This window comes from Tetranychus urticae, chromosome 3 (genome assembly GCF_039701765.1).
Source record: "Tetranychus urticae isolate SD_2017Ah chromosome 3, NJAU_TeUrti_SD_1.0, whole genome shotgun sequence".
NCBI classification, from domain to species: domain Eukaryota; kingdom Metazoa; phylum Arthropoda; class Arachnida; order Trombidiformes; family Tetranychidae; genus Tetranychus; species Tetranychus urticae.
In genome coordinates this window covers 11,416,870-11,432,507 of record NC_142960.1, presented here as the reverse complement: position 1 = coordinate 11,432,507, position 15,638 = coordinate 11,416,870, and the positions used below count along the sequence as shown (strand labels likewise).

Here is a 15,638-nt window from a genome sequence, read left to right as displayed (position 1 = left end):
TAACAATTCAAATTGCTTGAATTATACATAAATTGGTCTGTTTTTTAGCTTCTTGACATCTATTGTCAATTGATGAGCTGATATTAAGCTAATTGAAAAGCAAAATTATCAAAATCAAATTGAAAAAGAATGATTTATTGGTAAAATCATTTATTTGATGATACATTGAAATTCAATTGAAATCAAACTCAAAAATTTAGGTAAGAACTGATTAGCAAAAGGTTTTAGTCAAGATTTTGGAATCCTTTATTATTGCATTTAAATTTTGAATTCAATTGACGTTCAATTACAGCTAGAGAAGATGAGAAATGTACAAAAGTTGAACCGGAGGTTAGAGAAATGTAAATAAAATGTAAAATGGATGTAAGCATCATTTTTGTTTCAATAAAATTGCCTGGTTCAATGACTGAAGTGATCAAAATGAACAATTCAAGACAAGATTAGGAAAAATGGAAATATGTAAAAAATGATTCAAATATGAACGTTGACTCTATAATAAAGAGATTCTATATTGATTGGATTAAGAGTTTGAAACGTTTCTTTAAACATTATCGAATTAAGTAACAAAGCTTTCTCATTATGTCTTGATTTTTTTTGGTATCAAATCACTAAATTATCTAATAATTTTCGTTTTATGCTTTGACTTGGTTTTCATTTTTTTGCAAGTTAAACTCATCAATACTTTTAAGATTGTCTGGGTTGTAAGAGACGAAAGGACAATAGGATAATTGGAGTGATTTTTGTCAGAGGTATTTAGGTGTTAGGGCAGGAAAATATTAGGTGACAAGGCAAAAAAGTGGGACGAATGGGTGAGAATTTGGATGAAGGTTGAGAGGAAAACATTTTAACATGAGAAAGTTCAACAGATTTTTAAATGATTGACGATCTAGTTTCTCAATTGATTACGACCAGAGAGACGAGTTTTATCACTACGCCTGGGCGGAGGTGGAGGGGCACTTTTACCCCTAATCGATGTTTTATCAAACAAAGATGAATTGGTGCATCTCAGTATAGGCGGAGGAGGTAGAACTGGAATATCTCGTTCCTGAATTTCATTATAATATGGACTGGACATCATTGAACTGTTTGAAGTTCCGGATGAGGAAGATGATGCAGAAGAGTTGGGTGATGAATGGATTGCATTATTACATTCAGATAGTTCGTCTATTCGTTGACATGGAGAAACATTTTGCTGGTAAGGATTGGATTGATAATTTTGATTATAATTGTGATTATAATGTGACATATTTGGAGGTACTTCATAATGATTGTTGATCGTTTGAGATGGATAAGGTGGGATTGATGCTTCTGAGGGTTGTTGATTCTGTGGATAATCATAATAATAATAATAATCATGTGAACCACGAAACCCAAAGATTAATTGGTCGATAGTCTGATTTGTGTCAACTGACAACTGTTGAGCTACTTTCCATTTTTTATCCATAACTCGATGGATATCTCTAAGAAATATCTCTGGTGGAGGTGGTAAAGGACCTTTCATAGGGTTTCTTTGGGACATTGGAGGGGGATAATTGAAACTGGCAGCTATTTCGACTTTGTTGAATGTCGATGTTTTACAATTGTTAGTAGGAGTAGAAACAATTGAGGATGGCCGTGATCCGGGGCTCATCGTATTGGTTGAGATTATGACTGGAGATGAATTGTTATTAAAAGATAAATTCAATCCATTAGATGATCGTTGAGAAAGTGACTCTCTGTTATTGTTATTATTATTGCTATTATTTCCATAATTAACATTTTGAGCCACGGTTTTTGGCACTTCTTGATAGATTGGCCCATCTATAGATTCAGCATGGTTTGATGGTTGACAAATATTTGCATTTGAATGACCTAGTAATTGTTGATGTTGTTGCATTTGAGGATATTGATAATGCTGTGAATTTGGTTGTCGACAAGTTACATTTGTTGAAGATGAAATTTGATTAGATACGAAATGAGCAGGAATTTGTTGATAAATTGGTTCCTTATTTGCTTCATTTTTGGAGTCATTTGGTTTGGGTGATTCAGGGTATAATTGGTCAGAGTAAGAATGTTGTGATTGTAAGCGTTGTTGTGCTATCGTAGTGATAGAGACTGGTGATGGACTTTGGTTATGCATTGACGATGGTAGTGTAGAACCTGTGATACGATTCATGGAATCACGTTTAAGCGTCGTTTGATAATGATTTGAGTTGCTGGTTGAAACTCGGCTAGAGTTGCTATTGATGTTACTACTAGTAGTACTGTCAGTACTAGTGCTTGTACTGGTGCAGCTGTTTCTTTTATTACCATTATTCCGAGTCAAGTATTCAAATAAATTATCGTTTAAGTAGTCGAGATTTGGAGGCACAACCGGCGAAATTGGTTTAGCATTTGAAATTCTTCTAAGACTTTGAGTAGATTCAGTTTTGTCTGTTATTTTGAAGTCATCAGAGTTATCTAAAAATTCCGACGGTGGAGGCGGAAGTGAGTCAAGACTTAAACAGCTTAAACTTGATGTTAATGTCTCTGGTGGTGGTGGCAATGGAAAATCATCTAGATCATCGTCACCGTAATCATCTTCTTCCTCTTCACAATCAGCATCTTCAGATGAGTCTTGAGGTGTTTGATTGGTCATGGGTGGTTCAAATCTTCCTATCGATTTACCTGGTCAAGAAAAGAAGAGAAAATAATGATTATAATGTGAAAAATGAAGTAAACAGTGGTTTAAATAAAAATGGTCAGCCATTCTTAATTGTTTAAACATTATCAAAGTTGATTGTTCTCTGAATTGTTTACTCCCTGTTGAGTGCCTATTAAGTAACAACTAAAAAGAAAAAAGATAAAATCAAATTTCTTTGCTTCTCTAGCAATTAACAGGAAAGAGAGCATAAACATGGAAGAAGGAGAAGGAAAGAAAGAGAAACAACACCAAAGTCAAGGGTGAGAAGATGATACAGAAGATGTAATCGCAAGACAATCTGATTAACTTTCTCAGTCTCATCTTTTTTTTACATCTCTTATTCTTTTCTCACTCTATTATGGAATCTTAGGCGTAAATCCTGTGCGAAGTTGGCAACCCATCAATTTCTGAGTAAATTTTCATGACATCAAACTCGGAAGTATTCATATATTTCCTCTCATTAACAAGGCTATCCTGAACTTGACATTAAACTGTACATCCAAATGTTTATGCTAATAAATAAAGTGGGTGATCTACATACCATCGAAATGAATAGCAAGAATGAATGAAATTGAGGGTTAAAATAGTGGTTGAATCAATCAATAATAAAGGGTGGATTAAATTATAGATTGGTCAAACCAAGGTTACGTACCTTCATAAGTAAAACTATTATCTAGCCTTTCAGCTGTTGCTGATCTTCTCAGACGAAATATTCCATTTTTAAATGTTTTCTCGTCATCTCCAGATGATGATGATTCAATATCTAGCACTGCGTTATCTGATTGTTTGGCCAAATTTCGTGTGGTTGAGGTTAATGGTAAACTTGGTTTCCTTTTAATTGTTCCAATGGGACAGTCAGTTTCAAAAACTTTATAAGATGAGATGATCCGTGAACTACGACCTTAAAGAAACAATGTTTGATTAGATTTGACAATGTTGACTGAATTGATGGAAGATGAATTTGCGGAAATGGAATAATGAGAAAGATATGAGGGAAGAGAGGCCTTTCTGAAATACTTACTTGTTGTGAATGAGAACCTGTAGTTGCATAACTCACAATACTCCTTTTCGCTGTACTTCAACCATTGTACTAAGCTGCAAGAAATCGGAAGAAAACAAAACAGGTGAGTGTTTTAAAATGAATAACCTGCTGAGCGAAATTGTGAAAAAAATTTCGTAAATTTATTTCATCGAAAACGCCCAGAGCAAAGGGATCAGTATATTTTGTAAACATCAGCATAAAAGGAAATTCTAAATCTACTTTCATGAAATTCATGATGTCATAATTCATGACATTTTTATTTACATTAACATCAATAAATGGATCGATGTTATGATTGGAATTATCTATGTGTAAAATTTTTATCGCAAAATTTTTCGAACCAGATTTCAAGCAAATAATTGTGAGCAATTTATTTGGAATGCACTTACCAGTCTTTATGAATATATTTTACACTTCCAGTACATCTACACGGATGGTACAGAGGCTTGTCTGTAGACCCTTCTGATCGACAAACCCGACAAATGTCTAAAAAGAGCAGAGAAATTAATTTTGACAGATTAATTTAAATTCCAGAATAAATTGATTAAGCTGAATCTGAATGAATGCATCTAGGAACTTTAAATTGCTCAATTGATGATTGAATTAAAAAATGAGTCAAACGGAAGGCCTCAAGAGATGAGAGATGAAACTAAATAGAGATCATATGAGGTTTAATGAAAGCAACAAGAATGAAAGCTCAAAGAGCTTTACACAGTAGCACAATGTTATGCAACAATAGTCATTGTTGAAAAAACGCATTTAGGTAATTTCAATAATAAGAAGCAATGGGAAAAGGGTGAAACTGAGAACTAAATTAAACAGAAGAAAATAAAAAACATTGATTAAAATAAAGTCAACAAAAAATAATAACAGAGTACAATGTTTTAGACTATTACCTTGAATATTGTTGTCCATCTTTTAACATATTACATCCAATCAACAGAATGATGGTCAATAAAGGTTAATCCACTTTGCTGGAGCTTTATTATTGTCACTATATTCACATAAACAAAAGTAATCAAGGTAAATCAAAGGAAAGATTTACAGAAAAAAAGGTTCTAAACAGAATTAAAAGTGTAAAAACTCATAATTATTACCAAAACTTCAACTCACGGCTACAGTTAACTCCCTAAAAAAAATCCTCTTTCAATGGATGGTTATTTCATAAACTGCCATCTATCTTTGAAATACTTGACTTTCTTGACTGATCCAGGCTGGTCGCTTTACGTTTGGCTCTTCAATTTTTCTAAATTTGATTGTGTTTTTTTCGAGTTGTTTTGATTATTCGTGTCAAGTTTTTTGATTTACTGTTTCTACCGACGTGTACAACACATAACTAAAGTCTCCGGATCTTGATCCTTTTTCAACTTGGTGTAAACACCCGTGAACTGGTCTGCTATCACGCTACACTGTCTTTTGCCTGCTCCTGGATTCCTATCTATCTCGACATCATACGTCTGCTGGACTGGCTTTATGCTAACATGAATTCCACCAACATTCTCTCAATTCTTGTAAGTCTGAACATCTAAGCAAAAACATCTAAGAAAAATTGATCTAAGAAAACAAACTCTAAGAAAAAAACTGATCTAAGAAAAAACTAATCTAAGAAAAAACCGATCTAAGAAAAAACCTTATCTAGAAAAATTTTCTTGCTCATTAACCCAAATATTTAAATACAAGATGTATATAATAATGAAAAAAAAAAGCTAGTCTCACAAGCTAAATTATGTAGTCAACAATTTTTCTGAAGATGATTGAGAATCATTAAACACACTACTAATAAAAACTCTCTCTCAGAATAATCTAGATGAACCAGATGACAAGAAATTTCTTGCTATCCTAAGTTTCGTAAGGAAAACTGGTGAAATCACTGACAGTAATAGGTCAATAGTGATTACACGTATAAGAAATTACCCTTTTATTCAAATTCTAACTCGTATGCTTAAAACCGAAACATGGTTGGACAGTACGTCTGCAGAGGACATTGCGCTATGTTCAAACTTTCTTCACATGTTGGAAGTTTCCTTACAAGAAGAGTCTCCAGAAATTTCGAATGAAACAGCCTTTAATCCCACGAACTGCTCCAATAATGAACAGAGAAAAAACATTTGCCAGAACTTTTCCCAACTGAAAATTCCTAAGAGCTGGTATAGTGTAGAGGACATAGAAATATGGCCTCTCATGGTTCTGAAGACATCTGTGTTTGAAAAGACTAAAACGAAGTCGATTCCAACACAGATGAAAGAATATGTGGAGAATATATTAGATAAGACAGAAGATGATGTTGGAGGAATCATAGAAATAGAGTGCGGCTTTAATTGTATAAAAATTAAATGTGACTCTATCTCCAGTCGTGCGAGAGTGTTCAAATTTCTTCAGAGCAGATTAGAAAATTGGTCCCTAGAAATTCCTCCACTTAGAAACCCTATTATAAGATTGAATGGTATTAGATTGAAAACTGACAATAATGATCAGGTTAAGGAGTGGATAAAAAGACTCATTTCACGAAATAAATGGCAAGATCCCGAGAATAAAGTAAATATTCTCTATGCCTTTCAACAAAAGTCTGGTAATGTGGTGGACCTGATAATATCAGTTACACCAAACATCAGAGACAAGATTGGTAAGAGGTATGGTCTTGTTAATACTGGAGGAAATCTTGTTCGTGCTACTGATTTTTTTGAGATTAAATTCTGTCGCAATTGCTGTAATTATGGACACTCAGCTACTTCATGCAAACTGGTCTCACGTTGTGGTTACTGCGGAATCTCTCATAGTGGTAAATGCGAAGCAATGAAAAATCCCGACAAGCAAAGATGCTCGAATTGCATGCAATGGGGCTCGAATGTATGGGATAAAAACTGTCCAATCTATCGGGTTAAGCTAAAACATGAACTCGAGAAAACAAACTTTAATTACCAGTTCATCATGAACTGATAAACAACAAACTACTGCTAATTGAATCTTTCTAATATTACATTTTACTCAGAAATTCAATTAAATACAATTACCATCCAATAAACATAACACTAACATTTCCCTTCAACAAGAAACTTTTTAACACTAACATAGTAATTGAAATAAACTAACTAATTAGAAATAAAAATCGAACAACAAACTGAAAAGAAAAACTGTCTCCGATTACCACAAGAAATAGATAAACAAACAAACTAACACTCTTAACTGAGAAAAATTCTTACACAGCTTCCTCAGATTTCATACTTCATCCTCTCTGGTGTCTTCAGTCTGCCTCTGACTAAATCTGGTCAAACAACACTTACTAGTACTGTAACTGAATCTTTTCTGTTACTTATCTTGTTTTATGGTTTTATGATCTTACACTTAACCGAATGAATACATGGTTTCACTATGGTCCTCAGCTTAACATTTCATTTCCTAGTGAGAACTACACTGACCAAGTTTTATAACTTGTAACGTCTTGATGAAATAGACAATTACAAAAACTGCTACACTCACTGTTCCAAGTTGATTAATTTCATCCTAAACAACAACAAGTTAACCATCTTCAACCTCGTCTGACTCAACTATTATGTTATCGTCCCGCTTTCAACATAACGTTCCAACTCAAACACTAAGAGAACTTCAAGCAACACGCTTAGGTTGGATGTCTATTGCTGGTACCAGTCCCAACTTTATTATAAGAGTGCAACCAAGAAATAATCAAGGTCTGTTGGTTCCAAGTCACGAACATCGAGAACAACTGAGACTACTTTTACGAAGAATTCGTAATCCAGTTAAAAGTGTGAAGAAAATAACCCGAACATCATTTAAAATCTACATTTATGTAAATTTAGAAAGTGATATACATAGATTTTCAACGGTACTCAACGCCCACTTTGGTAACTGGTCGTACAGGATTTTTAGTCCTCAACTTCCTAAAATCGAGGTCACAATTCCAAGTGTTACATCTATTCAATCCAAGTCCTTGCTCACAAATCTGTTCAAACATCAAAACCGGTGGATTGACGACAACGACACTCAAGTATTAAACACCATAAGTCATCAACAAGAAAGAACAACGTTCATCATTCAACTCAGCACTGAAAACAGAGAAAAATTGCTGGATGTTGACGGTTGGGTAAACTTCATTAATTCGTCTGTTAAAGCTTATGATCACATTCGAGCGATCATATGTGAGAATTGTTTCACTTTTGGACACTTTTACAACTCGTGTACGAGTGCTACTAAGTGCAAAGATTGTTCATCCCCTCATGATAGAAACGCCTGTCAAACACCTCCAGAACTACGTATTCACAAGTGTGCATCGTGCTATCCTCTTATTGTAACTCATACTACAGGTTCTCATCAGTGCCCTAAATTGATCGAATATGTCAGAGATCAATGCTCAAAAATTATCTACACCTCAAAATGGCTTGTCCTCCCTCCATCGTTCCCGGGAATCTAGTTCAGAAAAAATCAAGATCTTCCATCTCAACACCGCAAAAAACAAATACATCACAGAAAACTTAATAAAAAAGACATTATCATCAAAAAATAATGTGTGTTCACTACAAGAAGCGAACAGGTTCAAATTGCTACAATATGTCTCCTCTCCCAACATTATTGTTAACGATCAAACAGCGATCATTGTCTCCAACAATCTGACTATTTTTGCCTACAATAAACTTCATCCCAATTTGATTGTAGCTTTGGTCGGTAAAGGGCGAAATGCTCTAATTGTGATTAGTGTCTACATAAATCCAAAGAACATTCAAGAACTTCTGGATACTCTTCTGGTGACAATTGAAACTGTCAAGCATCTACCTTTCATCTGTATTGGTGATCTAAATATGGAACATCCAAAATGGTCTACGAAAGAAAAGATAAGTAAATCTTCTTGCAAACTAGTTGACTTCCTACAACGTAACGCTCTCCAACTGTATAACCCCTCTCCTAACAGTAACAACTTCACCTATGAAAAAGCTAAATTCAGATCCTGGATCGATTTAGCTTTTGGAAACGCTAGGGTAGATTCCTTTGACATGTCGGAAATTATTGTAGACCACAAAATGATCAATGTTGAGACCCGTCTCTCCAATATCTTTGAAGATAGAATAAGAAACAAGTTTCACCAGACAATTAGCAAAACCCTGAAAACATCTAAGATAAACTGCAAGATCGACATGTCTAGCTTTTATGAAATTGATAAAACCTTCCAGCGTATAATGACTGAACATTTAGCAAATACTCATTTAGTTAGAATAAGGAAGAATAACTGGAAGATAGTCAAATTACGAAAGAGGATAAAGATGATGAAGAGAGATAATAAAAAGAAATTTGATAAAGACATAAATGAAATGATTAGAGAAATTAAAGAAGAGGAAAAAATAGAGAGAAGAAAAGTCAGAGAAAAGTCGATTAATTTCGTATTGAAAAATATGAAAGAACCCAAAAAGATATGGCCGATAATAAATAAGTTTATTAAACCTATTGATACACTATCGGCCTATGTATCTACCAGCACAGACAGAACAGAAAACCTTAAAGGCTTCATCAACAACAGACCTTATTTTTCTCCCATCTCTGGATGTGAGAAAAATCATGTTACTGAGGAAGAAGTTAACATGTTGAGAGCTTACAATTTTAGGAAAAATTCTGGGTACGCAGATGATTTCAACCTAAGGACATGGAACATTTTTTGGGAAACCAACAAGGAGACACTACTAGACCTATTTCAACAAACAATGAGACTTGGCTACATTCCGCAATCCATTAAGATTTTTGGAGCGCATCTGATCCCGAAACCAAATGGGAAGTTCAGAACGATCAAGATAGCAAACTTCCTCCTTCGTCTATATGATAAGATCATCTCCACAAGAATTCAAGCAGTTCTACCTAAAATTATCATCAATAGAACACAATTCGCATACCAAAATGGCCTGTCTGCAGCAGATCTTCATGTGACATTAAGTGAAATGTGGCATCCATCGAAAGACCTCATTTGCGCTGACATTGAGAAAGCTTTTGATGTTGTCAAAATTAACTACGCCTTGGATGAACTGGCCACTGCTATGCCTACATCTGACATTTGTCTCATCAAACAATTTGTACAGGGTAGATGGCTTCGAACCCGAATTGAGAAAAACTTTCGATATGCTTTTGACCCTTTTGGTGTTCCACAAGGATCTAGAGTTGGCCCCTTACTGTTTATATGCGCACTGAACAGAGTAATAAGATTTCTTAAAATGAAAAACATCCATATACTTGCGTATGCTGATGACATTTTCATCATATCTCAGAAAAATAAGACACAAACAACTCTTGCAACAGTAGCTGAAGAACTGGCCAAAGCAAACTTAAGTGTGAACAGATCAAAGACAACAATTTATTCGAGACAACAACATTCGATTAAGATAGCGGGCATGTATTTTGACCTCGCTCCATCTGTAGAAAACATCGACAAAATCATATCAGAAAGAGGTGCAATGATATCAAGAAATGCGATGGTTATACAGAGACTCAATGATGCTCTCATCAGACTCATAACCAACTCATTTACCTCTTCCTTATTGTGCTCTCTCTCACCTCTAACCCTTCATGCCAACCCCAACTATAAGGACCTACTATTTAAAATAATGTTCCGCATTAACATCTTTCTCAGAGATAATCTCGTCAAAACCAAGAACCTATCTCACTGGACAGCTATAATCACTCTTAACCTCATCAATCCTCTGAAAATTTGGGTAACTACAACAGTAAAAAGCATCCTACGAACGGCTTTTAAACTATCAGACTGGCCGATTCTTCAAATGTTTCAACCTCTTCCCCTCTTTACACGCTCACCAAACATGTATAACTTTTACGCCAAGAAAGTCCAAAAGCCACTGGAAAAATTCCCTCAAACAGGCTATCGCTTGAAAGGCCAACAACTACAAGTCATTACTCATCAGGGTACCAAACACTTCCAAATCATCGAACCAGGAAAAGGCAATGCCGACCACTTTTTAGCTATATATATTATGGTTAAACTAACAGCCAAAGAACAAACTACTTACATCATCCCCAAATTTCTTACTCAACACGCCAAGTCGGCCACTGCATTATATGTAGCCTCTCTTCTGAATCAAAACGAGAAGAAGTTCATATGGATGGATGCTGACAAATGGGACAATCTCCTGAGACCAACAGCAAATGAAAAGATAACTCATCTAAAAAATAAACTAGTTACCCTTAACATGTTTGAAAGAAACATGGAGATAGCCCTTGACAAATTCATAGAGGATATCTATGAAAGTGAAGATGGTAACTTCAAACTCTTTTTTAAACCTAATGCTGCAATTCACGACTTTGGTAGAATTGGTGGTTGTGGTGTACGACTTCTATGGTCACTAATTGAAGACATTCTTGTTAGTGCGCGGTATCTGGCAACCTTTAAAAAGAAGCAAAATCTTCTCAAACACTACCTTAATGAATGTGAATCAACACTGGAAATTAGAAAGAATCTAAGTAAAGGTTGGACCTTTGATAACAACCATGAGGAAAACAAAGTCAGGATAAAAGCCTTGCATGGTTTACTGGAAATACTAAAGATTAAAGAAACCAAACACAGATCCTTCAACAAGACTGACTGGCAGAAAGTAAAAGAAAATCAACAACAAAAAGCTCTAAAAAATATTACCTAACTTCACCCTTTCCTAAAAAATACATCAGTCAAAAAAACATCCGATTCTCATATACTAAACCATTCCTGAAACTTTAAAATAGCAAATTCAACTTACTGATAAATACCCTGAAACAATAAAACTATGTAACACAACCAGTATAACAGAAAATAATACGATAAGAAACCCATGTAATCACCCTAACAAACTAACGAACGAAATTTTTGTAAACCGAAAAAAAAATACTTATCCTTATTTATATCACCCGATCTGGGTCTTGTACTCAGGCCTCCTCCTACAAGTTATGTAGGTAAGAGGGTCACAGGGGTCACCTGTGATGGGCATGTGTAAGACATGATCCTTGACACCTTGGATGAAATAAAATGATTTTTTTATTGCTGTGTTAATGTTATTTGACCTGTTTTTAATATGAAAACTCCTCTTAACTATCTTAATCTGGTTAATCTTTCTCATTCTCCTGATTGATAATGTTTGTGATTCTCTCTTACTCTCAATCTCAATCTTCAGCTCTTTCTCCTTCTCTCTCTTTTTGGTCAAAAATTTACTGACCTTTTTTTGGTAAAAGCCATACAAATATGCATTACACACATGTACACCACATGGACCCATTTTTGGCATATTATTTGTGCGGTTCCCTGTCCGTTCACCAAACTAATTCTTTGAGTAAACAAAAGCTTGAAAATGTTTTACAGCTTTTAACTTTCTTTTAATTTCTAGTCAGTGTCAATGTTAAAGTTAAGTTTAATTTTTGGGTTAATCAAAGCCCATTATATCAGTACAAAGGTCTAAGTATTCAGTTAATGGAATAGCGTTATTGATATAACTATCAGTTTTAAATGTGATCATTAAGTCGAGCATATTTTTGGTGAATGACCAAAACTAAAAATGATTAGAATGGCCTGCTTCTGCCCTCTTTATACTTTATATTCGATTGATTTAATGCGTTCATGATCTAATCATGGCATATTCAAACCATATGAATTTTGATAAAAAATAGATCAAAATATGTTCATTCAAAGCTTAGATTTGAAACAACTAATTGATAATCTCGAAGCAAAGCTGAAAGATTATTTTTGTTTAGAGCTGTAAAACATGTTCTTGTTTTGTTTGCTCAAGAATTAGTTTGGTGAACGGACACTATACCTATTTGTGCAGCAATTTGTGGTGTTAGAGCTTTTCCTTAGGGTTTAACCATATTTTGAACATGTTGACCTCATGTTTATCCATTTTTATGACCATCTCATTGTCTCTGAGTATAATTATCAAGTGAAAATTTAGGCTCTAATTGGTTTTTCATAAACCCTTTCCATGATAATTACCAGCTGTTCATTTTGGTGTCATCGGCTGATAGCATCAGCAAGATTATCGCAATTTATCGACCAGATGTAACTGATATAAATTGGAATCTTGATTTTTGACCATTTAAAAATTGAATAACAAGTTTTCGCATCAAGGTTTAGTTAAACACGCCAGATTTGGAGATCAATTCATTGTTTACAATTTCAATCAACTTCAACTCAATATTATTGACCTGTCACTTATCAAAGCTAATACCAAATCAAACTTGTTTTGTTTCTGGTATAAATGTTTAGTTTTAAAGATAAAAAAACGCAATAATTGGTTTTACCAAAAAGCTAAATGGTAATTAACTAAAAAAGCATAGCTTAGCTTAGATTTAAATTAGGTTTGATTCAGAAGCAAGCTCACCTTTTTTGTTAATGAAATTACATGCAAAGTACTTTAGATAAACTAAATAATCTCGATAGATATCAATCCATCAAAACACCGTCAGAGAATTATTTGTCACTCATTGTCTCACCAGGTAAAACCTTTCAATTATCCGGTTTCATTTTCGTTACCTTTTTTGCAGAGAAATGGAGGAACTCGGGTCTTAATCTGAATCCTCTTTGCCATAAAATGATCAAGATTAACGTACAGTGAATCAGATGAAACACACAAAATCTAAATTAACAATCATCTTTGTTTATGATACAAATAAACGGGAAAATTAGCTCTTAAAGCACAATTAGTCCACACTTGGACTTTACAAACATTTTCCTTCACAATGTCAATCAAATGTGTGTAAAAATATATTACAAACTCTTTCTAGATTATCCTAAAACATTTTATTTAAATTAAACCAGCTGATTTAATTTTTATTCAATTTACTTTTTAATAAGACTCAGATCATTAATCCAGAAAAAAGCAATTTCCTGCTCCAAATCCATGCTAGATTTAACGCAAGATCAATCAATTGCTATTAATCTTCTAGCGAAACTCTGATTCTTTCATTATATTAGTCACAATAAAACCTGTTAATGACTTATAATTCAAATTGAGTCCAGTTAATTCAAATTCAAGCAGACTATCTAAAACGTAACGCTGACTCGTAATTTATAAAAGGTTTATCTAGAAACATGCCATTTCTAGCTTAAGTGTATAAAGCTTTATCTTCAATTTTGCATCTAATTATCTGATTAATTGATTGAACTTTGTGATTGCTTACATTGATATTTAATTTATGTTGTAAATATGACTGATTTAAATATCGCGCTTCTTATTCGACCAGAGAAAGATAAAAGCTGTTGTTATTGGTTACATTTTAGGCATCAATTTTGAATTTACAATTTGTAATGGATTTTATTGATCTTTTGAATCATTCATAATTTGGCCTTTTTTGTTCTATTTGTTTCCAAATTTAAGTATCTCTTCTCATCATGGATAAACCTCCGCCCGCATTCATTTATAACAATGTTAAAGACACTATCGCCGTCAATAGTAAAGAGCTTTTAGAACTTGTGAATGAAAAAATGTATTATAAATTTAGCAGCTTATTTTCCAAACATCCTGTAATTATCGTTGACAATAAAGTACCAGAAGATGTTTTAAAGTGGTATGAAACTAATGTTTTCAAGCAGCCTGAGTCTATCTGTGAACCAAGACCTGTTGTGGTTGATAAAGAGCCAGAACCCAAAGCAATTCAAAATGGTGATTCAACAATTACATCAGCCGAACCTAAAACAATAATAGAAACGGTTCCTGAAAAATGTGAACCTCAACCAGTAGATACGCAAAATGGAGTCAAGAACGGTTTAAGTCAAAATGAAGACTCGGTGCCTATGGACATATCTGACCTGCTTCCTGAGGAAGCTACCTTCCTAACCGAGGAAGAACACGTTGAAAATAAACAACCAGAAGTCACTAATGGTTGTAAAGATCTTGAGCTGACGCAAGAAGTCACAAATGGTAGTAAAGATTATGAAATGACACAAGAATTGCCCACTATAACTCAGGATATTTTAAATTCTCTTTTGTATGAACCAACTGCAGTTGAAGTTGAAAGAAATGAAGTTGAAGCCAAGAGCCCTGAACCAATTTCACCTGTTAATACCGAACAAATATCTCAGCAGATGGATACCGAAGCTCCAAAGGAAGCTCAGAAGGAAGCCCCCGAACCTCCAAAGAAAGTTGCCGAGATTAAAAAGGCTGTAACCAAAACTGATAATTCAAGTGTATTAAGTACCATTGATGAAGAAAACAATATTCTGGACTTCGATTTATAAATTTTTATCTATGTTGCGTGTTTTTTTATTTACCATTTCAAATCAGTATTATGAGATAAAAGCAAGATTAACAATGTTAACTCCAACAGAGAAGCTAATTTAAAATCAATTAGTGTCAATCCGCTGCAAACTGTCACTTTCTTTGTTAATCCCTGCAGATCTGTTATCCAAACCAATGTTAAACGTTGAAAATAATTAAATGAAAATTGAAAAAATAACCATCTGATCAGTAAATTGCCTAGACGCAATTCGTGTTTTTTTCAATAGCCAAAATCAGAAAGAGTCTCATTGACATTGAATAAAGATAGCAAGAAACGATCAAATATATGTAATGGATTAATGTGATTAAGGTTCATTTTGATTAATCAAATTACTGTAAGCTAGTACACTGTTAGTAAATAGAAAAATGTAATGATGACTATCAATTTATTGTTGTTAATGGTTTGTAAAAACGTCAAAGTGTGGTGAGTGGGAATGCTAATACAAAATAAATACAACACTAACTACGATAATTGTGCCGAAAATTGAAATATTTTAAACCATTTTCAGTAAATTAAAATGGTTAATTAAAAACAATCAACAGAGAGTTTATAAGAAAAATAAGCCCTGAATTAGAAGACTTAAAACTGCTGATTATACCATTTGATAAGTAGCATAAGATTATCAGAAGATGTCCAGTCAAACGGCCATTTTTCTCAAACAAATGTTCAAGTTGAAATTAAATAAAA

General features: G+C 33.9%; 2 protein-coding genes across 2 annotated transcripts; one reads left to right on the top strand and one right to left on the bottom strand.

Moving 5' to 3' along the window:
* Positions 1-222: 222 nt before the first annotated feature.
* On the bottom strand, positions 223-4,786 carry LOC107369430 (uncharacterized). The gene is made up of 5 exons (XM_015937373.3): positions 4,601-4,786; positions 4,094-4,190; positions 3,684-3,757; positions 3,315-3,563; positions 223-2,646 (listed from the first exon to the last, which is right to left on the bottom strand). Exons 1-5 carry the CDS (start codon positions 4,617-4,619, stop codon positions 887-889), a joined length of 2,199 nt encoding a protein of 732 aa, XP_015792859.2. The 5' UTR covers positions 4,620-4,786; the 3' UTR covers positions 223-886.
* Positions 4,787-13,948: 9,162 nt separating this feature from the next.
* Positions 13,949-15,128, top strand: LOC149093362 (uncharacterized). Its single transcript, XM_089269273.1, has 2 exons — positions 13,949-14,593; positions 14,678-15,128. The coding sequence occupies exons 1-2, from the start codon at positions 14,065-14,067 to the stop codon at positions 14,908-14,910; spliced, it is 762 nt and encodes a 253-aa protein (XP_089125399.1). The 5' UTR covers positions 13,949-14,064; the 3' UTR covers positions 14,911-15,128.
* The last annotated feature ends 510 nt before the right edge of the window (positions 15,129-15,638 follow it).

Coding starts and splice junctions, on each gene's coding strand:
- LOC107369430 (XM_015937373.3), bottom strand. Junction 3,564..3,683: donor CAGGTTCTCATTCACAACAA/GTAAGTATTTCA, acceptor TGTTTCTTTAAG/GTCGTAGTTCACGGATCATC. Junction 2,647..3,314: donor TAATAGTTTTACTTATGAAG/GTACGTAACCTT, acceptor TTTCTTGACCAG/GTAAATCGATAGGAAGATTT.
- LOC149093362 (XM_089269273.1), top strand. CDS start 14,065: ATGGATAAACCTCCGCCCGCATTCATTTATAACAATGTTAAAGACACT. Junction 14,594..14,677: donor GACGCAAGAAGTCACAAATG/GTAGTAAAGATT, acceptor AACCAACTGCAG/TTGAAGTTGAAAGAAATGAA.